Source organism: Acartia tonsa, chromosome 3 (genome assembly GCF_053477335.1).
Source record: "Acartia tonsa isolate MP-2025a chromosome 3, ASM5347733v1, whole genome shotgun sequence".
Classification (NCBI taxonomy): Eukaryota; Metazoa; Arthropoda; class Copepoda; order Calanoida; family Acartiidae; genus Acartia; species Acartia tonsa.
The window spans coordinates 39,805,213-39,828,639 of record NC_137262.1 but is presented as its reverse complement, the minus strand read 5'-3'; the positions used below and the strand labels follow the sequence as shown (position 1 = coordinate 39,828,639).

The following is a 23,427-nucleotide window of genomic DNA, read 5'->3' as shown; positions in this document are numbered from 1 at the left end:
AGTCCCAAAAATGTAAGTATGTCCTTAAACAGTATCATCTATTTGTGCAGTTTTGCAACAAATTTACTTACAATATTGTTTGTACTGATGCATTAATATTCTGCTAATTTAGTTCTGACAATCTACAAATGTTAATGTTCGTTTGTTCTTCCATTTCAGAGCTTTGCTTTTATGGATGTTGTCATCCTTGTTATATCTGTAGCTTAAGACTTCTAAAGCTACTTAACCCATCGAGTTCTCTATTTTTGGAAAACTTTATATTAGTCCTGCGATGGCTTTATACTATTTTCTTCCCTTCCCTAGCTCCTAAATGTTAGGTTTGCAACCGCTGGTATATTTTAAAGTTTAAAGTAATTAAAAGAGAAGAAAATAAGTTTGTTTCCTAATATGCATATACCTCAAATATATATAAACTAGCGGCTTCGCCCCTAGCCTCTAGGGACTTTCATTTTTTGGGGGGGTTTGGGGTGTCCCAACCCCCCCTAGAAAATAACTTAAAACCACCACAGGACCAATAGGTATATACCCTAAAGAGTAGAATCCGATCGGTTCTGTGGTTACCGAGATCTTAAGCTTCAGACGGACAGACGTACAGACAGACATCAAGCTACTTTGTATTATTAATATCAAACAATTTACTGCAAATATTTTTTTTTCTTCTCATTAATCTATCCCTACCCAACTTAGATTTTCTATTAAAACAAATCAAACTAAGAGCAAAGTACGCATTAAACAAGAAAAACATTTTCTATCAATAATTTTTTTCTACAGAAGGGGTAACTTTACATGGATCTTAAGGGATAAGACGAACACAACTAAGTGATAAACAAAATTACCATTTCTGAAGATTAACTTTAAGTTGAAACATTTGAAGCTTTTAAAGAACTAACCAATCAAAATCAAATAAAAGTACCTAAAGTTTTAATCCAACAAATAGATAAACGCGATTTTAAAACTTTAAGTATTTGTGTAATTGACAGTCTAAAATTTCCCTTTAATATCATAATATACCGTCCATTGTCTTATCCCTTATGATCCCTGGATAAACATAATTAGTTTGTGGAAAGGGAATTTAAATTGAATCTCTAATATCCCTGGCAAATAGATTGTGGATAATATGTCAGCCAAGAGTATCATTTTAAGAGCTATATAGTCGACGACATTAATCATTTAAATCGTAAGGAGAAAAGTTTAAATCGGTAGGACAATTATATCATGACTAAACTAACCTAAAGAGCTATCCGTTATGGAAGTTCGGACGCACGGACCTGAATTATAGAAAAGCTTCCATTATAAAAATTTTATCAATGCAAAAATACTCTACTATTTAGTGAGGGAGGGGACATTGTGCAAGTCCCCAAAGTTTAACAATAACGTTTTTTTATTCCTTAACTTAATAGCTTTGGGGACTTTTATTGATTTTTATTGTAATCTAATTGTAATTCTAATCTACAGAAGGGGTAATTTTGTGCATCATCCTTGGTGATATACATCAATTTATCTACCATTGTCTTATCCCTTTAGATCCCTGGCTATTATTACTGTTTTTAAAAGCGAAGTTTTTCTATAACTATGATCGGACCGTCCGTCCGTCCGTAACGGATAGCTTTTTCATTAATTTAGACATGTTAGAATTGTCCTATCGATTTTAAACTTTGCATGGTGATTCCTGTAGTAGTAGGGGACATTGGGCTAAAAATTATGCTGATACCCAAAGTTATTTTTTGTTGACTCAGACACTTCAATTTTTTTCTTTCTTAACTAGCAGAGTCTAAATTTTTCAACCAATAATTTTATTCTAAAGTAGGGTTGAAATGTTTGGAAACTGCTAGTATATTATTTGACTAATCATAAGTTAATAAAAGTACTCAAAGTGTTGAGGGAATGAATAAGAAAGCGTACTACAACATTTTGGTGTTAGGAGGGAGGGGACATTGGACTTTAAATTATGCTGGTACCCAAAGTATTCTACCGCTGGCTCAAACACTTAAATTTGGATGTTTTTTTTCTAAACTGGTACATTTAAAACTTTTTAACAAATAAATTCATTCTACGGTAGTATATCTTGTTTATAATCATTGGGGAAATGAATAAATGTATTGTCATTGACCTATCCCTTGAATTCCTGTTAAAACTTTATGAGATGCATACAAGGGTAGGAGGGGACATTTAACTGTTTATTGAACTAGTCCCCAAAGGTTTTTAATAATGTTTTCTCATTCATTGGCACAACAACTTTGGGGACTTTTATTAATTAGTAATTGGTTGGTTTATTGTTCGAGTGTCCTAATGTTTTAACCACTAATTATAATCTACAGAAGGGGTAATTTTGTGTATCATCATTTGGGACTTATGAGCATCAATTTTTCGGCCATTGTCTTATCCCTGAAAAAATACATTTAAATTCCTAAAATCAAAGGATAGGATTGGATCAATACTAGTTAAATTATTCTGTCTTTCTGCCATAACAATATACTAGCAGCTACGCTACTAGAGGCCAGTGGGAAGTCAACCCTACCATTTTTAGCTATAGTTTTTAAAAAAATTGAGGGGGGGGGGAGGAGTTATTTATTTAGATGGGCATTTCTCTTGTAGTAGTGTTGGTACCTTCCCCTAAATTAGTTATAAACACTTTCAGGACCTCTGAGAATCTAAACTTTAACAAACAGACTGAAAGGTACATAGTTGGAGATCCTTTTACTTTAATATTAGAACTAGTAACTACGCCCCTAGAAGACTCTAAAATATTCTTCTTTTTTTTTGGGGGGGGGGGTGGGGCTTTTTTTATTTAAAGTTAGGAAATACTCTTCTCCCAAATATTTAAGATTCTTCCCTAGACCTAAAACTATTCACTGCAAAGTGTAACCATATCCGTTTTTGAGATCCTTCGCTACCCCAGTGTAAAAATATAATTTACAGTCAAATATCCTCTCTCTCCCCAAATATTAAGTTTTTTTTCTCTGTCCACATTATGTTTACTTTGTTGGCTTAAAATCTTTGGATATTCTTTAAAAATATTGATTGGGTTTAAAATACCAACAGTATCAAAACCTATTTGTTAGAATACTAACCTATAAAAGGGGCTTATTGTTCAGTTGTAATTGAGGTGTTTAAATGAAGGGAAGAGTAGGTTGCGCTAAAAATCTGTAAAGGTTTTGAGTAGTTTTAAGTAAGAAACAGTAGTAGAATGATAAAAATTTATAATATCTTTAAAAAAATTGTCTATAGTTCTTTTCATAAATATTATCGGTTTTCTACTACTATTTTTAAGCCTTAAAACTCTCACCTTTACGGATTTTAGCACAACCTATTCCTTCCTTTATCATCTATTGTCTGATCCTGGTTCCTAGTGAAACTAAAATTTAGTTCATACAGAAAACAAGAATACAAATTCAATAAAGATGGACACCATGAAAAATAGACAGATGGAAAGACAAACAGACAGACATATATAATTATAGACAAACAGACAGACAGACTGACTTACAGAAATACAGACAGACAGACACAAAGATAGACAGAGAACTTTCAACAGACAGACAGATAATCAAATGGACAGATAGATCCACAAATAGACAGACAGCCATACAAAAGGATAGACAGACAGGTTTTAAGACAGACAGTCAGACATATGAAGAAATAGACAGACTTACATATATGGTCTGACAGATGGTAAGATAAACAGACTGACTCACATACATATGGTCAGATAGCTGGTAAGACAAACAGACTGACTGACATCCATATGGTCAGACAGCTGGTAAGACAGACAGACAGAATGTCATACATATGGTCAGACAGACTGACATATGAACAAACTGACAAATATAGAGACAGAAGGGACAGAAAAAGTGAACATACAGACTGAAGGTATAAAAAAAATTTCAATTTGTAAAAGTTATAAATACAGAAAAAACAAGACAGAAGGACAGTTATAGATGGACAGAAAGATATACAGACAAACAGACATATTGACAGACAAACAGGCAGAGGTACAGACTGGCAGCCAGATGAGCTAACAGATTTACAGAAAGGGGAAAGACAGATTGATAGACAACCAGACCATTGACAGAAGGACAGACAGAGTGACATTCATATATTTAGACAGATGTACAGACTGACAGAAAGACAGACATACATAGGCGGACATAAGACAGCCAGAGGGTCAGATATGATGGACAGGCAGATATAAAGACATACTTATATAGGCAGACATGAGACAGTCATAGGGACATAAAAAATTTACATACAGACTAAAAGTTTTAAAAATTTTCATAAATAAATATGGATTAGCATTAAAAAGATATAGAAACTACTTCAAAATATAGCACTATGTAAATCTTAATCTTTTCTACATTTACAAAAACAAACAAAAAAATGGTGTATTTTCTTTGTTGGTTAGTTTTCTAATTTCAGATATATTATTATTATTTAGTTTAATAAATTGTTTAGTTACTGTTAGCTAATATTCATAGATGTCTAATTAATAGTATTTAATTTTTCCTTATTTTTTTTGCATCAAAGGTGTAGTTGCACTAATTGCATTTAAACTTGAATTTAAGAACTGCTTATTTTTTATGTTTAATAGTTCATTTATAGGACATATATTTGAAATAATTTCAATTTTCTACCATGTAGTTTTAAAAATATCAAGACTTGAAAATCATATTTTTTGGATATATGCAACATAAATGGCTGTCCTGCTTTCACAAAAACAGTATTTGGGTGGTGCCTAATTGATTGTTATTCATTTTATTACAAAATTATACATGTTAGATGGTATTTTTGTTACTTATGCTAGCCATCATACTTTTTAAATGCACTTCATGCAACTATACCTTTAGATATTATTTGATGATATGTAATTATTTCTAATTAGTTTTTCTATTGCCAAAAATTAATTAACCACAAAATTTTAGAATCACTTCAATGTCAGGTTGTTGATAATATTTTTTGTCTGATGTTGAAGTGGTTTTGAAAATCATAAAACTACATTAAAACATTTTTGATGCAGTCAACACACAAACAAAGAAATGAGAAACCAAGAAAGAGATAATTTTGACAATTTTCAATAGAATAACTTAATTAAAAGATTGTCCCATAAAAAAATCTTTTATGATAGTTACTTCTGTTGACCCATTTGCACAACTAGAACAACCGAATTTTTTGAAGAGTACCATCACTTAATTTTATAGTTGTTATATATATTGTGTAATTAATATTGTATTTTGTAGAATTTATTGCTATCATTATTTTTATAAAGAGTATGACTATTTATCATTATGAGTCAGATTAGAGTATGAATTTTAATGACAAACTGTCATATTCTAACCTTTTATTTGATAATCTGAAATTTAGTAACAAACAGTCATACTCTAACCTGACTGTTTGTCACTCAAAGTCAGTTTAGAGTATGAATGTTTGTCACTAAAAGTCAGTATAGAGTATGAATGTTTGTCACTAAAAGTCAGTATAGAGTATGACTGTTTGTCATCAAATGTCAGATTAGAGTATGAATGTTTGTCACTAAAAGTCAGTATAGAGTATGACTGTTTGTCATCAAATATCAGATTAGAGTATGACTGTTTGTCATCAAATGTCAGATTAGAGTATGACTGTTTGTCTTCAAATGTCAGATTAGAGTATGACTGTTTGTCATCAAATGTCAGATTAGAGTATGACTGTTTGTCATCAAATGTCAGATTAGAGTATGACTGTTTGTCATGAAATGTCAGATTAGAGTATGACTGTTTGTCATCAAATGTCAGATTAGAGTATGACTGTTTGTCACTAAAAGTCAGATAGGAGTATGACAATTTGTCATCAAATGTCAGATTAGAGTATGACTGTTTGTCATCAGATGTCAGATTAGAGTATGACTGTTTGTCATCAAATATCAGATTAGAGTATGACTGTTTGTCATCAAATGTCAGATTACAGTATGACTGTTTGTCATCAAATGTCAGATTAGAGTATGACTGTTTGTCATCAAATGTCAGATTAGAGTATGACTTTTTGTCAATAAAAGTCAGATTAGAGTATGACTGTTTGTCATCAAATGTCAGATAAGAGTATGACTGTTTGCCATCAAATGTCAGATTAGAGTATGACTGTTTGCAATCAAATGTCAGATTAGAGTATGACTGTTTGTCATCAAATGTCAGATTAGAGTATGACTGTTTGTCTGCAAATGTCAGATTAGAGTATGACTGTTTGTCTGCAAATGTCAGATTAGAGTATGACTGTTTGTCATCATATGTCAGATTAGAGTATGACTGTTTATCACTAAAAGTCAGTTAGGAGTATGACCATTTGTCATCAAATGTCAGATTAGAATATGATTGTTTGTCATCAAAAATCAGGTTAGAGTATGACTGTTTGTCATCAATTGACAGATTAGAGTATGACTGTTTGTCATCAAAAGTCAGATTGGAGTATGACTGTTTGTCATCAATTGTCAGATTAGAGTATGACTGTTTGTCATCAAATGTCAGATTACAGTATGACTGTTTGTCATCAAATGACAGATTACAGTATGACTGTTTGTCATCAAATGTCAGATTACAGTATGACTGTTTGTCATCAAATGTCAGATTACAGTATGACTGTTTGTCATCAAATGTCAGATTAGAGTATGACTGTTTGTCATCAATTGTCAGATTAGAGTATGACTGTTTGTCATCAAATGTCAGGTTAGAGTATGACTGTTTGTCATCAAATGTCAGATAAGGGATTAACTGGGCAAATTTTGAGGGTCAATTTAATCACAGATTACGATCTTAATCACCTGAACTTTGCTCACATTGAGTCAGATTCGTCAGATTATAATCTGAAATCCCCCCTGACAGATTAAAAATTTGGCGGCAAATCCTGAGTAATCTGAGTTTTAGTACCTTTTTGCGCAAAAACACAGGTTTTGTCAGATTACAATCTGACGAAATGTAATCAAATGTCAGAGTTGATTGATGAGGGGCGGGCAGATTAAAACCTGAGGAAAACCTGTCAAAACTCAGATTAGACAAGGTTTTGTCACTACTTGTCAGATTTAAAAACTACTAGGGTAAATAAGCTGCGCTACAAAATCAATTTTGTGTAATTTTCAGTGCCTTACAGATTGTTTTCTATTAATGCAAATTTTGCATTTATAATCAACAGACTGCAAATGAATTATATGTGACCTACAATACTGCAATCCAGGGTTGCAGAGCTGCCCTGATTGTCCTGTAAGCAACAGAGCTATAGTATAGATGTATACACAGATAACTACCTGTCCCCCCTCCCTTTTTCAAGAACATTTTTCGTCTGCTAGCAAATTGTTTTCTGTTACTTGGTTGTGTCAAAATTCCCGACATTATTGGTTGATTTTCAAAGATCCAATTAAGAGTCAGTACACGTTCCTTGGGATGAGGACATAAAGTTATTAAACCCTTTAATGTGTAAGCTACAAATGACATGGAAGATTACATATTAAAAATATAGTAAAGCAATCACAACAAATGACCTGTAATTAAAAGCTTTTGACTTGTTTTTGATATCCTATAATTTGTTTAGCCCACAAGAATGACAATAATCAGCAATAGCAGAGATTAAGAAAAAACAAATTGAAAAATTAGATCCGCAACTCTTTTGCATTAACTCTCTTTTCATGTATTTTTCCTACCACCACCACCCTCTCACCCTGCATAGTAGGATGAAAGAAAATGAATTTGGAATGAACATTTCTTGATTAGAAATCTTAATCAAGTTGACTTTAAACTTGGGTTTTAGTTAACTCTATGCACTTTCTCACTAGCTTTCAAAAATATAGGTTACATATGAGACAATATACAATATACATAGCAGCAAATTTGGTTGAAATTCATAATCAACAAAAAATATTATAATCATATATTTACCAATCTAATTTAAAAAATAACCTACCTATTGAGTTATTGTTAAAAAAAATGTCATCAAATCCTAAAATGAAACTTTCATTTGACTAAAATTTACACAGTGTTGGGCTGTGTGTTAAAAGTTTAGCCTCGGTTGAATGTCGTAAATCCAGAATGGAATTTATTATCCAATTTAAGTTTGGGTGAGTACAGTGACCGCAGGGGTAAATGGGATTATTCCTTGGCAAAATTATTTGATTTTAAAAGACATTCTTAATATTAATTTTAAAAGGATTTGTCTTGTTTGCTTAATTAAACAGATTTTATGTAAAGATTCTAGTAAGAAATTAGGATAAAATAAAGTAAATCAAAATAAACATGATCATTTGTCAAAAGAAATGGGTAAAGCAACTGCACTTTTAAGATTTTAAGTCGGTTTTGCTGCTTCTTGTTACCAAATCTGAAACACAAATGAACAAAAAAGAAAAACAGCTCTAGATTTCGGCGGCAGCGTCCCCATTTAATTCATAGTTCCACTTTGTTTCTCATAAAAGCCATGCTAAATTCCATTGCTGTAATTCTTAGTGTGAGTTCCTTTTTGTTTTAGGTTTAATTACATTAAGTACATTCACCCCCTTAATTAAACATTAACAAAACCCTGAATTTATTTACCTTTCCTTTAAGCCTTGCACATTGTGAGCTAGGAAGGGCTTTAACTGTAATATTTGTATTTGTCATTCTTTAAGCTTATATAATTCAGTCTAAAATAATAATATTAATATTAAATTAGGCTTTCAGAATTATTTGTTGTTTTGATAACAAAAGAATATGAAAGATTCATTTGCTTAAAATAGTTTTATAATATATAATTTTTAGGTCATTCATAAAAGCAATGAAAAATTATTATGTCTTACAATTAATAGGGAAAATTAGAGGATTTTTTTTTAGATTAGGTATTTAATGAAACTTTACCAGCATACCTAGATAGTTTGATAAACAAAAAACCTAAACTAAAACTCAAAAAAAGTATCTAGAATGAAATTATTGAAATTCTGTGAAAATTCCCAATTACTTTGAATATTCTGCAAGTATTAGGAAAACTTTGAACAAAAAAAACCAGTTTGTCTCATGAATCTAGGTGGAATGAATATTAAATAAGCTTACCTACAACAGTTTCAAACTAATTTTATCATAGAGTTACATTTGATAGAGGGGTCATTTAAGTTTCTACTTGATTCTTCCTTAAACATAACATTATAGTCATGTAAACAATGGATTGAAATTAGGTTTAATTTAAAAGTTCTTGATATTAAGCTATCTATAGCTAATAACTTTGTTTTTGTTTAAAACCATTTTCAAACTAAGGGAGTGTAGTTTGTATGTGGTGTTTAATCACAGACGCAAAAATAGCTTAATAACATCAAATGAAAATCAGAAAATCAAAAATTAGATGACTTATTAATTTGTGTCTAGTGTTTGAAAATACAATTTATGGCTACCCTAGTGAACATTTTGTGATTATTATAGCCTGTAACACTTCTATTCATGCGTGGAAAATATATTTTAGCAGCCGTAATGAACACTAGTTTGTATGTGACTGTATTGTCTCATTTACTGTCGGTAAACTTCTACATATGTTCTTGCAAAATCTTTTTAGTTCTAATATTCTACAGAAATTTAATTTCAATAAGATCTAATATGAATTGAGAATAAATATAAAAAAAAGCCATTTATAAAATGTAAATCTAATTAATTCCTAGAGTAAGACAATGGATATTAAGTTTATGTATACTCTGAATTATGATAAATAAATTACCCATTCTATATATAAGAATTTTTGGTGTAAAAGTTTATATATCTATTTTAAAATTTTTGTGAAGTTTTTAAAGTCTTTTAAGCCAACAAAAGAGAATACAGTACAAATACACTTTTCCTGAAATTAAATTTGGTTTTGTTGGTTTTTAAGAACACTACTTTGCAAAGGTATTTGTTCCAGAGAGTTTATTTGCTTTTAGGTGAGCAAAGTGGGACAAAACAGTTTCAATACATGTTACTTACTTTCCATCCCTGGCATTCAAATTACTCCCCTCTGATAGATTATGTACTATCATAATTTTCCCCTCTTTTCCTGTTTTATAAAACAATATTTTTAAAAAAATAACCTCTTTAGTTTTAGGGGAAAACAATTTTCATAAATGTTACTTACTTTCCATACCTATCACAAAATTACATCCCTCTAATAAAGTAAAGGATCTTTGTGTGTCTGTCTGTGTTTACCAAAGAATCTCGCTAACCACTGAAAGATCAAATGTGTGACAAGTTTCAGTTTATGTCGATTACCTTTCGTTCTTAGCATAGAATTATATCAGTTAGTTAAATGACAAAATATTATTGTTTTCAGCTAGGATATTGTTTTCTTTTTTAGACAAAAAGACTGACCATTAATAATTGTCCACTTTCTGTCCCCCAAGGAATTATTATACCTCTTATTCGAATGACAAGAAAGTAAAAGAATATACCTTCGAAGAAAACTAAATATTTTGCATTCACAACATTTTTCATCCCTATGTTTAATTTAGCTGATATAATTTTATTTTTAGGTGAGCAAAGTTGGACACGAGAGTAGAATACATGTTGAGGAAGGAGATATTATTGTTAAACTTACTGATACATATCCTTTAAAGGTAAAAGTACTGTACAGTTAAACACATCAGTAAATTGTTGAAGATAGCATAGACTTGTCAAATATGTAAGTAATAAATGAAACCTAACTTTGAATTCTAATGAAGAACTAACTTTTTCTCATTTAAAAGATTACCAGGCATTTACATTTTTTATTGCAAGTCTAAAATACTCTTTTTGTCTAAAATTTGTTTTCTTTTAAATTTTTCTTCATAAGCAATATCTCTCTCTTTTGATGATGAATATTTGAGGTAAATTAATAAGTTATAAAGTTATGATGATGTATTTTGAATTTGTATTTTTGATAGGTGTGTGTGACAGCTAATGAAATTATTCTTGATACCAAATTCAGTCAGTATGGACAAATTGATGATAAAAAGGTAAGCTCCATGTTTTAGTTTTCTCCAAAAACTTTAGTGAACTTTTCTATCTACAATTCTTTTAATGTCTAAATCCCTAAATCGTTTATTTTCATAGTCTGTACTATTCAAAGTTACAAAAAGAGGAACTCAATAGGATTCTTTATAAGGAAAAAAGGAGCTATTGTGGCGATTTTAATCAATTTGATTAATGTAAATAAAATATTAACTTTTTTTATTACCAAAAAAAGGATTATTAACCATATTAACTACCTTAATACGCCTTGTTTTTTTTTTGTATTCAATGTCTTGTTTTTAGTATAAAATCAGCAATTTTACCTATTTTTTTTGTACGAAAAAATGATTTGTTTTTAGTATGATGATGGGTACAAGCATTACCTGGGAACAATTCAACCAGAAAAATTTTCACCCACCCTGCAGATAATGGCGGAAAATGGGCGGGTCATTGTGGAATCTCAAGATTGGGCGGCCAGCCTTGGCTTCAAACTTCCAGGGAATGTATTCATGTTCATATAATCAATAAAAATATTTAGAAATATTTTGCGGCATCCACTCACTTAAAGATAATTTAAACATTCTTAATTAAAAACAAGGAATTAAGTTCATAAATTCAGAATGATAAAGCTATCATTCTACCTCTTTCTAATATTACCACAAGTTATTCATATTTTATTATGGTTCTATTTCGATTAGTTTGCCTTTATTGTAAATAAAATTCATAAGATTTTCTGATCTATCCTTTTTTTTGCCAATTGTACCTACCTATTCATGTTATGGGTTTTAGAAAAGATAAAGCTATTTCGAAAGCCTTCATCTCTACTATGTTTGCTTTTATTTCCTATAAGAGTATAGTGTTTTTGACAAGAAATCTAGATTGTTTCAAATTTTAAATATATTAAAAAATCATTTGGAATTAATTATCAAAATTAAACTGTACTTTTATTTACTGTGAATAAGAAGTCTAACAGTGCAAGTGATGCAATTCTAATATTTACAACTACTGCACTTCAAACCAAATGTAATGTATTTAACCTACCTTTCCTTGCTTAGTCAAGTATAGCAAAGCTAGGTCTACTTTTGTTTCAGTAGGAAAAGGATGAGAGAAATAGGTCAAAATAGGTTTGGTATTTGTATCATTTACATTCTAGCTATTGCCTTCTTTATAAAGTACTAACCTATATGTTGAATAATTTAGGTGTTTTAACTTATAAAAGATATCCTCAAATAAAAACAGAACCACAAGAAGTAGGTACAGTGAGATCTTTAGCACTGACAGACTGTCAGACATTCAAGTACTTTATTGAGCATTGATCATGAAATAATCTTTTTGTTAATATAACTTTTATTTGCATTTATGTGTTTTCTTGAATTTGGTTATTTTCCAAATTATAAAGTGCAAAATAATCTTCAATTTTTAATAACATTATTTCCTAATACTTCTTTTTTCCATTTAACAATCCCTTCCTCCCCGACTCTGCTGCAATTTGTGTAACCTATATTCCTAATCCCTTGAATTGTCTTCAATACAACAAACTACTATGCTGCTGCTATACTGCTTCACTAGACTATCTGTTCATTTACCTTTACATCAAGATAGGCTTGCCACAAAATATGTGTATGTTTTGTTTTGGTTTATGTACATACCGTATAAAAATTGTCAAATAAGTTTACATTTTAATTTTGTTTTCGTTTAAACATAGGAGAAATTGAACAAGACTATGTAAGAATTACAGATCTATAGTATAGATGTATATACAGATAACTGCCTCCCTCCCTTTTTTAATGGCCCTTTTTGTCTGCTACCAAATTTTTTTCTGTTACTTGGCTGTGTCAATACTTCCAACACCATTGGTCGATTTTAAATGACCCAATTGAGAGTCGGCACAAGGACATTGTGATGGGGAGATACAGTTATTTAACCCTTTCTCCCTCTAGTGTTTTACTCTAATGTAAAAAAAAACTCCCCACCTCATTCATTAAAAAAAAATCTTTTTTTCTAACAAGAAAAACTTGGTGAATGACCAAAAAATGTTTAAGCCTATTGTTAATATCTAAAGTGTGTAGTAAAGGAATGCAGGTTTACTATGCTAGGCTAGCCAACACACAATTGAATTGTAGCGCCCAATACAAGTGATTGAATCAATATAAAGCTATTAGATATAGAGATATACTTGAAATAGAAACTTTTATTCTATGTTACCTTTGCTTGTCTAGAGAATTTATAAGTGTAGATTTTTAATTTAAGTGAATATTTTTGATAATAGATGATGATTTAAAAAACACGTTGCTCCTGTAAACACAACTAATTTTTTTTATAAGCCAGGCTTCAATTATTATTAAGAACCTTTACTTAAAACCTTAAATTAAAAAAAAAATGGTTCCTTCTTACTACATAAATGGCCCGTCTATTCTTAAATCTGTATTGGTACGAGAATTAGTAGGCTTAGACTGTCTTTTCATAGTTGTCCCACTAAACTTATAACTTTCTTCATTGTAAAGATAAATATTCAATTCTTTCAAAACTTTTAAAATTGTTCCTCTAATCTTATACCTATAGAGACAGTAAAATGAATGTGAATATAAACCTTGATGCTGTATGTAGGAGGGATTGATCTGCCCCCAGACCTCAATATCAAACATGCAAACACCAGAGAATATTGAAATAACAATAACCTTCAAATATTTAAGAATCCAACCTTAACGAAAAACAAGAAAATCTTCAAAACCCCAGGAAATAAATAATTAATGTATTTTGTTTATGGATTATTATAAAAAATGTTGAGCTTATTTTCTTAATTAATTTACTTTTAAAACCACCAAAAAGATGCATATTTGTACTGAATTGGTTTGAACAAAATTAGTTCAAATTCACTTCAAGAAAAAAATTATTTCATACATTAAAGTTTGATGAATTTTCCTTTTTGAGGGTTTGGATAAAGTAGTCCCTTTTCTATATTTCTTTTTTTCTCTCAGATAACATTTGCTTTGACCAACAAAACATTTAAGATAATTTAGCACTCTTCTCTGCTAGGCTACCATAAAAAAATATGGATATTGGGTGTTGGGGGACTACTAAATTTAACCAGAACCCCTGAAAGGAAAATACCCAGTTGTCTTGTTGCTCTCATTATTAATTCAAAGTTGTATCAAAAAGTTTTGTTAAAAAATCTAATCAACTTTTCTCAGTTTTAGGTGAACAAATATTTTGTTGAAATTAGGATGGATGAAGATTATTCATTAGGAATATGAAAATCAGCTGATAAATATTTTACTAGTCAAATTCAATTTCAGATTTTATAATAAATCAAATCAGCTGTTTTGTATTCTTAATGCCTAGATTGTTGTTACTTAAATTTGTTATTTATAGATTTAGATGGCGAGTTTCATGAATTTATTGTTTATAGTGGGACAGGGTAAAATCTAAAATATATTAACTGCAAATCTTACCTAACTAACTTCTTTTAAATTCAGTCTTATTACACACCTACATTTATTCTTTACAGACCAAAAACCCATAATTTTTAACTTACTTTTCCTCCAAAAAAGGCATCAATAAACAAATAACTTTTTGAGTAATGTCAATGTGTATTCAATTATGTTGGTTATTTGTATATGATATTAGGAATTATTTACTCAATGTAGTAGGCAATACTCCACAAATATACAGCAAAAACTTTGTATGATTACTAATGTATTTTCCAGGGTCTCTTTTGGGATACTTTCCTACTTTTCTGTGCACATTTTTTCCTCTTTCATATTGTAGTCCTTTTCTTTTATTTTAATAACCTTAAATCTTGTTCTATGTTTTTTAGAACAATAAGAATACATTTAAAATTCGATGCTAATCATTGCAATTTGTATCACTATGTTTTCATTTAACTAACTAACATCTAACGAATACTTGTTTGAGGACTAAAAATGGTATACGTTAAACACCCTGTATTATACTTGTGATTTATATTTATCAATATGAGGCAACCTATCACCCCTAACATCCCCCTCTCTCCCCAATCTTACTTTTTCCGTCTATAAAGTTGAGCAAAGAATTTTAGATCAGATCACTGAATAATAATTTTCTGCTTTTGCTTATATAGAGCATATATCAGTAAATCTTCGAAAATATAGACAAATATTCAGAGATTTTGATTTGTTTCAATCTAATTATCTTATACCAACAACGAAATTAATTCGAATAAAATCACGAAATCTATACGTCATTTTCAGCTGTCGTTGGGGGCAACACTTTTATTGACTACTTTTATCCCCCCCCCCCCAAAAAAAAACAACACAAAATACACTTTTAATTTTGTTTCGCTTATCTTTAATTTTTGGATATTTCTTTATGTACGTTAAGTGCAAGTGTTCAATTCACCCAAAATTCTCAAAGAAAAAATAAATTGCGGTTTTATTTTGCTTAAATTACTATTTCTGAAAATCTTTTCCTTTCCCTTTACAGATTTATTTGTCAGTATAATATTTCTTTTTCCTTCTTTATCTGTATTACAATATTATCTGATATTTCAGCGAACAAGTTTAAGGCAATGATGTATAAAATAGCTTAAAACCATACAAATACTTTCAATTTAGAAATTTTAAAACCACTCCATCCCTAAATATTGGAGAACTTAATCAGTATTATTGATATCTGATGGACAGACAAAAAAAATTATTTTCCACAAAACCTAAAAAATGATAAATCTACCAATCTCTTTATTTCTATAATAACCAATATGAACATCCTACAACTTGTTTTGGTTAAGAACAAGAAATATAAAACTTTGCCAAAGCACATAATCGATATTATTGAATACTATTAGTGATAGGCTTTTATTTCTTAAAGGTTATATCTGAAGAAAATGTAAGTTGGATGTGTACCCTCCTACTGATGAAAGTTTTTTCCTAAACTGAAATCTTAATAGATATAATGGTAATCCCCATTGATGATAAACCAAATTATCCCTTCTGTAGATTGAAATTATTGTCTAAAAAGTTTAGACACATGTTTGAAATCACCCAATCAAAATTTAATTGAAGTTTTCAAGGTTTTAATACCTACGAATAAGATGTCATTGAACTTTGGGTACTAGTGTATATTACAGTCCAATGTCCCCTATCTGGAGGGGATGGAGGATGGGATTAACATGAGTCAAGACATTCGTTATGGATCTAGTGTTATTATATTTTAATTAACCCTTTGAGTATGGTAACAAGTTACACTTAATCTAATTTTATCTACAAAAACATGAAAACATATAAAGTAATATCCCATTCTAAAACCTAGAGGCAAGGGGCGTAGTCACTCGATTCTTCAAATGAATACTGTTGAAAAATAATCAAACTTATACAACCATACATAGAAAATAAAACAAGTGCATGGAAAGCAAGAACTGTAACTTATTTCATGTAAACAAATTAGGCATCCATCCATATTGAGGGGCTGAATTATTTATGATATGGGGCGATATGTTTTACGCAAGGCCTCTGATAATTTTATAGAACATATTTGCACTCAACAAATATGACATCCATGCAAAACAACGAAATTATTAAGTTACAATGAATTCATTTACTGTATTACTTTTAATATTTTGGAGATTGTTTGCAAGGTTGCAGAAACATGAACAAATATTTGCAAAGCTAGAAAAAAGAAAATGCACTTTCTAACTTTCAATTAAGAGGAGGATTTACCATTGTGTGAAAACAACTAAACAAACTATGCTATCTTGTAGTTTTCTTCTGTGCCTTGAATTCATTTCCCTTTTTTTTGCATGCAAATCTTGTTCTAAATAGTTTTGCCTTCCTCAATTTGACTGTATTTTTGTTTCATAACTATTGTAATTTCCTCTGGTTGGTTTTGAATAGGATTTAAAAGTAACTACGTCTTAATTTAGCTTATTTTTTGCACCTTGGCGTTAATGTTTCAAAATCTAAAATGGTTCTTTAAAAATTTTTTATTAGATTTTTTTCTTCAAAATTTCACATTTTCCCCCTCACCCTACAAATAAGTTGACTATCGAACTAATCCTGATTCCTTATTTATTTTTTTAAGAGGCAAAGAAATGGAAAGTACTATAAGACAGAAAAAAGGAAAAACAATATTTCAGTTAAAAAATAACACTTTTCGACTAATGTAAGTGAAATTGATTATGCAACCTTTTCTTGAAATGCTTTGAATATATCAAGTTGTTTTCCTTTTTATTTTTTGAATTCTTTAATCTCTAGAGAATAGTCTTTTTGTACCTTTAAAGTAAGCAGATTCTTAAACTTTTTTCTATATTTTTTGCCATAACTAAAATGACATTTTGATAATGTTCAGGACAAATATTATGTATAAATATTCACAAATTTAACATTAATATTTGTGAACTTCGTTGAGCCAATAAATTTTAACAATAAATTCATGAGACCCTTTGTTTTAAACACTACTATCTTCAATACCTAATTCCAAAATTATTTTTTTTCTTAGCAAAATTACGTATTGAGACAAAAAGACATATTAAGATCTTTTTATTAAGGGTTTAAAAATGATATCCAAAACAATAGTTCTATTACCTAATATATATGATACAACTATTTTTACACCTTTCAGGTATTCAATTTTCCTTAATTATTGCTTCGTCTATGTAAAAAAAAATCAAAATTATATATCAAAAACTTAAAAATAGCAAATTTGATGCTTTCAGAAGTCCTAAAATGGCCAACACCAGCGCCGTGGGCGGGATGAAGGACAGTGGGGGCAGTAATGCCGCCCCCACGGCTGCCGGGGGCAAGTGTAACGCCCTGAAGAAACCCCCAATTGGGTCTGCGAGTTGGTCCTACACAGACAATGAACCGGATACTAAATATGACCATGCTTGGAGCATTGCTAAATTTTCTAGAAAGGTAATAAAATATTTTCAAATTGTAATTGCAAAAAAATATTTAGGTACTAAAAGTTCAAATGAATATCAGTTTATACAGGGTTTGATAGTTGTCTTCACTCTTGGTAGCAGCTCTAAAAATCGGAGGGAATTTTAACCTCTTTTTATACTCATCAATTATGTTTATTTGCTTTCCAATTCTTTTTTAAATTCTTGTTTTATTTTGTAATGAATACGCTTAGAAGCTTTCATTCAATTTCCAATGGTTTATAAAAAAAGGGCTCTTAATCTATTTCCAGGAGTATACAATGAAAATTTACAATAGGTACCATTGCAAGCAATCATCCTTGCTTGTTATTATTTAGATGGATATGGAGAATGGAGAAGAATTAAAATCTGGAGTATTTTCTATTAGAACAAAGGACAGACAAACAGATTGGTAAGTAGTGTTTTACAGCTACGCTTCAGAGTCTTTGTTTGCAAAGAATTTGCTTTTTTTTCAGAAATGCTAATTTACAGATTATTTATTAAGTATAATATAATCCAGATAAGTACCTGGATCCAGTGTCGGGGACCTTTTCGTCTGCTAGCAAATTGCTTTCTACTCTTTTGTAGCGACGTTACTGTGTTAATATTTACGACGCTATTGGCTAATATTCAAAGATCTAATTGAAAATCAGCACAAGGTCCACGGGATGGGGACATACAGTTATTTAAACCCTTCTCTCTATTGATTTACTTAATGATTAGAAATAAAGGGCATTATTTGGAAGTAGAATGCTTTTGAATTTCTAGGGTGGAAACTAGGGTGTTCTCTTTAAAAGTTATAAATCAGAAAATAAAAATAAGTTTTAAGGAATGTTTTGAAATTCTAAACACAATTTTTGTAGGCCCTTCTCATTTTGTACGTTCTGTATTATCTTGATAACTTTCTTCTTCAGGATAAAACCTATATTATGGTATTTCCCATTCCGAAAGAAATGTATAAACTAAATTCATAAGAAAATGAGTTGCCATAGATTATGTTAACTATTTTGTTCTATAATACATTAAAGCTCAATATCAATTAAAAACTAATCATCTAGAGTCTTGGGGAGACGCTAGTTACATTTTAAAGTAAAAGAATGTACTGTGCTAATGTATTCCTCTATTATATTCTTATTATTAATCTTCTTTATATGTGAAAGGTTTGTATATTTACTAGATTTGTACTGTCGCTTTTCAGAAAAATGTTCTTATTAATATTTACAATGAATTTTTCATATTTTTTATACTTTAAATAGGTTATGTCTGTCTGTTTCATTATTTGTAAAAAAAAATTGTCTCATTTACGAAATATATTTCTCTCCATTCCTCACACGCCTAATTTAACTGGTAGCTTCTATCCTTTTTTTCATCAATTCTGTCTTACTTTACTTGTCTTTAAAACTGAAAACGTGACTTTGTTTTACCTTATTACTCTTGTTTCATTCACATGGATTACAATATTCGGGAATAGTCCCTCTAGTGGCAACGCCTCTTAAGGGGCGATTCGTCGTATTTTTAAAATGGCTTTTGATAGGTTATTTTAGGTTAGGTTAGGTTATATTGGGTTAGGTGATTGCCCCACAGGGTTAGGCAATTGGCCCCGCAGGGTTAGAGCCCCCAGCAGGGGCTAGAAATAGGAGAAAAGCTACTGTGAAAAAAACAAAGAATCGCCTCTTATGGAGAGTTGCCACGAAAGGGACTATACCCCAATATTTATAAAGGAAAGTTTAAAAAGCGCAGAAGTTATATTTTTAAACATAAAATAAGAGATTTATTATTTTTTTTTTCAAATGAAAAAATTGTTGTAAATGAACCTTTTGGGTATAATCAAACTAAAAAGACTTCACTGTTTCGATATAACTAGTAAAGTTTTAATCGAAAGAGCCATTATATCATTTATCAAAAAATTGTAGGAAATAACATCATAATGTCACTGCCTTTTAAATGTAACAAAATACATTTTTTGTTCAAATATTGTTTCTACGCGAAAGAGCTAGCTCCTCTTTGACTAATAGAAGAAATAGTTTATGATTACTTAATTTATTTTTACTGAAATTAATATTAAAAGTAAGCTTGAAATATCGAAACACTAAATTACAATTTGACAAAATATCCTTCCATCCGCATGAGTATAGACAGGGATAAGACAATTACTGATGTACATCCCCATTGATAATATACAAAATTACCACTTCTGTAGATTACAATTAGTAGTTGATACGTTTTAACACTCAACTTAATGTACCAACTAATCAAAATTACATAAGATTTATCTATAATGTACACAAATGTTTAAAAATATTTCACTTATAGGTATGCTTCTTTATAAACAATATTGTTCTTGTTGTTAAAAGGGTGTTAGCTTTTATGCATTTGATCAATTTAGAAGAAATTCTATCCCCTATGAAATATGACCCGAGTTAGGATGCAAAAATATATAAAAAATATTGCATCCAATTTGTTGTGCAAAAGTCTTTAGATTTCTCAAATTATATTTTTTACTACACTATTCTCTTTTTTTCTTAAGTCTAAACATAGGCCTTTGTTTTATATATTCTAATTCTAAGTCGCCTTGCAAATTTTAACTTTGAATGAAGTTTTTTTTAAAAACAAATACGTCTTGTAGAACACTTTGTTGTCTGCAAAGATTTAAGTATTAAACAAAACTGAACAACCACCAAAGAAAGTTATAATTGTAATATTTTTTTAGTAATTGCAATCAGGGATGGCAATCCGTATCCGGAATCCGCCCAATTTTTGGCCAATTTTGGAATCCGGATCCGGAATCCTTTTTTTAATAGCGGATTCCGGATTTTTATTTTGTAGGCTAAAATTAGCGTCTTGCGTTTTTTCTTTCAACTCCTCCTCTTTGAAGGCAACGATTTCCTTCATTATATATAATATCTTTTAAAATCTGGTTCGATTCTCGGAAGTGAATTATAGAGAACACCAAGAACATTGATTTTTAGGACATATGTAGCACTTAATTTTTTGAATTTTTTTAAAAATCCTTTTAAAATATTGCTAGAATCCGGAATCCGAATCCGAAATTCGCCAAAAAAAAAAGAATCCGGAATCCGCCACTTTTTTTGACGGATTCTTTAAGAATCCGGAATCCGAATCCGGCCCAAAAATTCGACGGATTGCCATCACTAATTGCAATACAGAAAGATGAACCTGACCCTTTGTCTAATTTCATTATAAAAAGAATTGAGCCTCAATAAACTAGATATTATTTTTAGGTTCCTACGAATAAACCCAAATGGAGAAGAAAAGTCCTGTAAAGGTTTTGTTTCTCTCTTCCTGTACAAGGATGGTTGCTGCGAGGTAAGATTTATTTTTCTACGAATTATACTATTTTAGAACCCGACCAAACAAGGGTTACATCACTTTGATTTTACTTTTTCAACGCCTAAGAGAAAAATCAACTAGCAAAAATTACTCCACTTAATGTTTTTCTTTTCTATTTTAACTTTAAATTGGGGGGTCAATATGACTTCTTCTTTGAATCAAGTGCCCTTAGACACTTGTAGGTGCAAATATCTTTAGTGTATTTACAGCTTATCTGTTGATATTTATATAACATGTATTACAAGAATTTGTTCTTATGTCTTCTACGCATTTGATGGTTTTTATTTTATAGTTGACAATTGACAACTTTTACCCTGAAATTATAGTGTTTATTTGTAAATGTAAAAATGCTTTTTTTCTTCTATGAAGTGTTTTTTTTTATTCGTATTATCTGCACATATAAAGCATTATATAGAAAAATACTTTGTTGGAATGCATTTAAACTGTTGAAAAATTTCTTAATGGTATTTTTGTTCTATCTGTTTTTGATTGAAAAATTGTCTTTTTGCTATTTTTTGGTCAACCCTAGATGTGACATATTTGCTTTAATTTCAGGTTCCAATTGACGCTGACATTATTTTCAACATAATTGACAAGGAAACCTTTCACACAACACTGTTGGATAATAATAAAAATATGATAAAGCAAAATGATATTAAAACTAATGAAATCAACATAGATAGATAAATCAAAATACATTTTTAAATATAAAGGGGGGAGGCGGATGTGCCACTTTTTGAAACTAAAACTAAAAGTCAACAAAGGAACTCAACTAAAAAAAGAGTTACAGGTCTGAGATTTTGCATGGCAGTTGCTTTATAGGGGTACAATATGGAACTGTGAAGAAACGGCGGCGCAACCGCTGAAAACCGCCGTTTCCCGCTGAATTTTTTTTTGCAATTTCTTGGCGGTTTTCGGCGGTTGCGCCGCCGTTTCTTCACTGTTCCATATTGTAGCCCTATAAAGCAACTGCCATGCAAAATCTCAGACCTGTAACTCTTTTTTTTTAGTTGAGTTCCTTTGACTTTTGGTTTTGGTTTCAAAAAGTGGCACATCCGCCTCCCCCCTTTAAATATAAACCAAGGATCACTCATGCAAAATTTTAGATCGAAATTCGAATTTTAAGTGCCATTTATACATTGATTACGAGATGGTTGATTACTAGATTTCCTAGTCAAATAGGTATATCAAAATAGATGCTGATCTGTAAATAAGAGAAGATTATACAAATATCTATTTTTAATACAAAAACATAAATTAATGTTTTTGTGCAGTTTGCATTTTTATTAAGTTGCTAACTTATGTCTAGACAGATTCATTATTATTCTAATTAAGGAACACTATTATTATCACGTTGCATTTTGCATTTATAAAAAATGACTGTACATTCTGAATAATTTGATGGAACATGGTATCTAAAAGTGTTAAATTTTTTATCTAAAGAAAAATAATCTGTAAATCTGGTATTTGCTAACTTTGGTAATTGATACCTACTTAGATATTAAAATTTTTATTTTTTTGATATTTTTGACAAATTTTAATTCTTCGGAGGTAGTTTAAGCATTTCAGTCAATGAATTCTATATGAATACTCACATTCAAAGAATAACTTTGTCATATTTTTATTTTGATTTTACATTTTATTCTTATTTTATTAAAAAATCTTTACCAACCTGTGCAAAAAAAAACTTTCGAACTTATGAAAAAGTAATCTTATTTAAGAAAAGCTTTAAGTAGCTTGATTTTATTCAAATATGAAAAATATATATGATAATGTGCACCTTTAAGTATGTATCAACACACTCACATCCACTCCACTATCAATATTTAAACCTATTGTGAAGAGGTGAGAATGGGAAAATGAATCTAATATTTCCAATATTTATGAATGTTCGGGTATTTCTAAAGAATTTAAATATTTTTCTTCTTTTTCCCATGCTATTATGCAAATATTCTCAGTTCTTTGTGTAATTAATGACTTGGAATAAAGTAAACCTTTTAAATAAAACAATGAATTATGATATAAAACAAGGATGTCAGCATCTATTAATAGTCATAAACATAAAATTTTATGAACAAACGGACAGTGAGTTAATAGAGCAGATGTTCAATGATCTTTAAAAAAGACAATTTTATCAGAAAATGTTTATATATCGATAAATAAATATAAGTCTTTTAATTTTGAACTTTTGTTTATACTGGATGCTCTTCGAGAGGGGCTATCTTTACAAAAATTTAAATAGCCTAAAAAAATCAC

The 23,427-nt window shown here is 30.0% G+C and overlaps 1 protein-coding gene across 4 annotated transcripts in view; it reads left to right on the top strand.

The window, feature by feature from the left end:
- The first annotated feature begins 13,582 nt into the window (after nt 1-13,582).
- The window catches only part of LOC145314123 (speckle-type POZ protein B-like), a 53,084-nt gene continuing 43,239 nt past the window's right edge, over nt 13,583-23,427 (top strand). Inside the window, exons 1-6 of one of the 4 annotated variants that reach the window (XM_080153916.1) lie at nt 13,583-13,860; nt 14,032-14,125; nt 17,400-17,815; nt 18,159-18,232; nt 21,063-21,147; nt 21,727-21,770. In XM_080153916.1, coding sequence (XP_080010042.1) covers nt 17,627-17,815; nt 18,159-18,232; nt 21,063-21,147; nt 21,727-21,770 — 392 coding nt within the window. In that variant the 5' untranslated portion in view covers nt 13,583-13,860; nt 14,032-14,125; nt 17,400-17,626. Of the gene's footprint in view, nt 14,126-17,399; nt 17,816-18,158; nt 18,233-21,062; nt 21,148-21,726; nt 21,771-23,427 lie in introns of all 4 variants that reach the window. The other 3 variants (XM_080153918.1, XM_080153915.1, XM_080153914.1) reach the window with 3 other exon arrangements.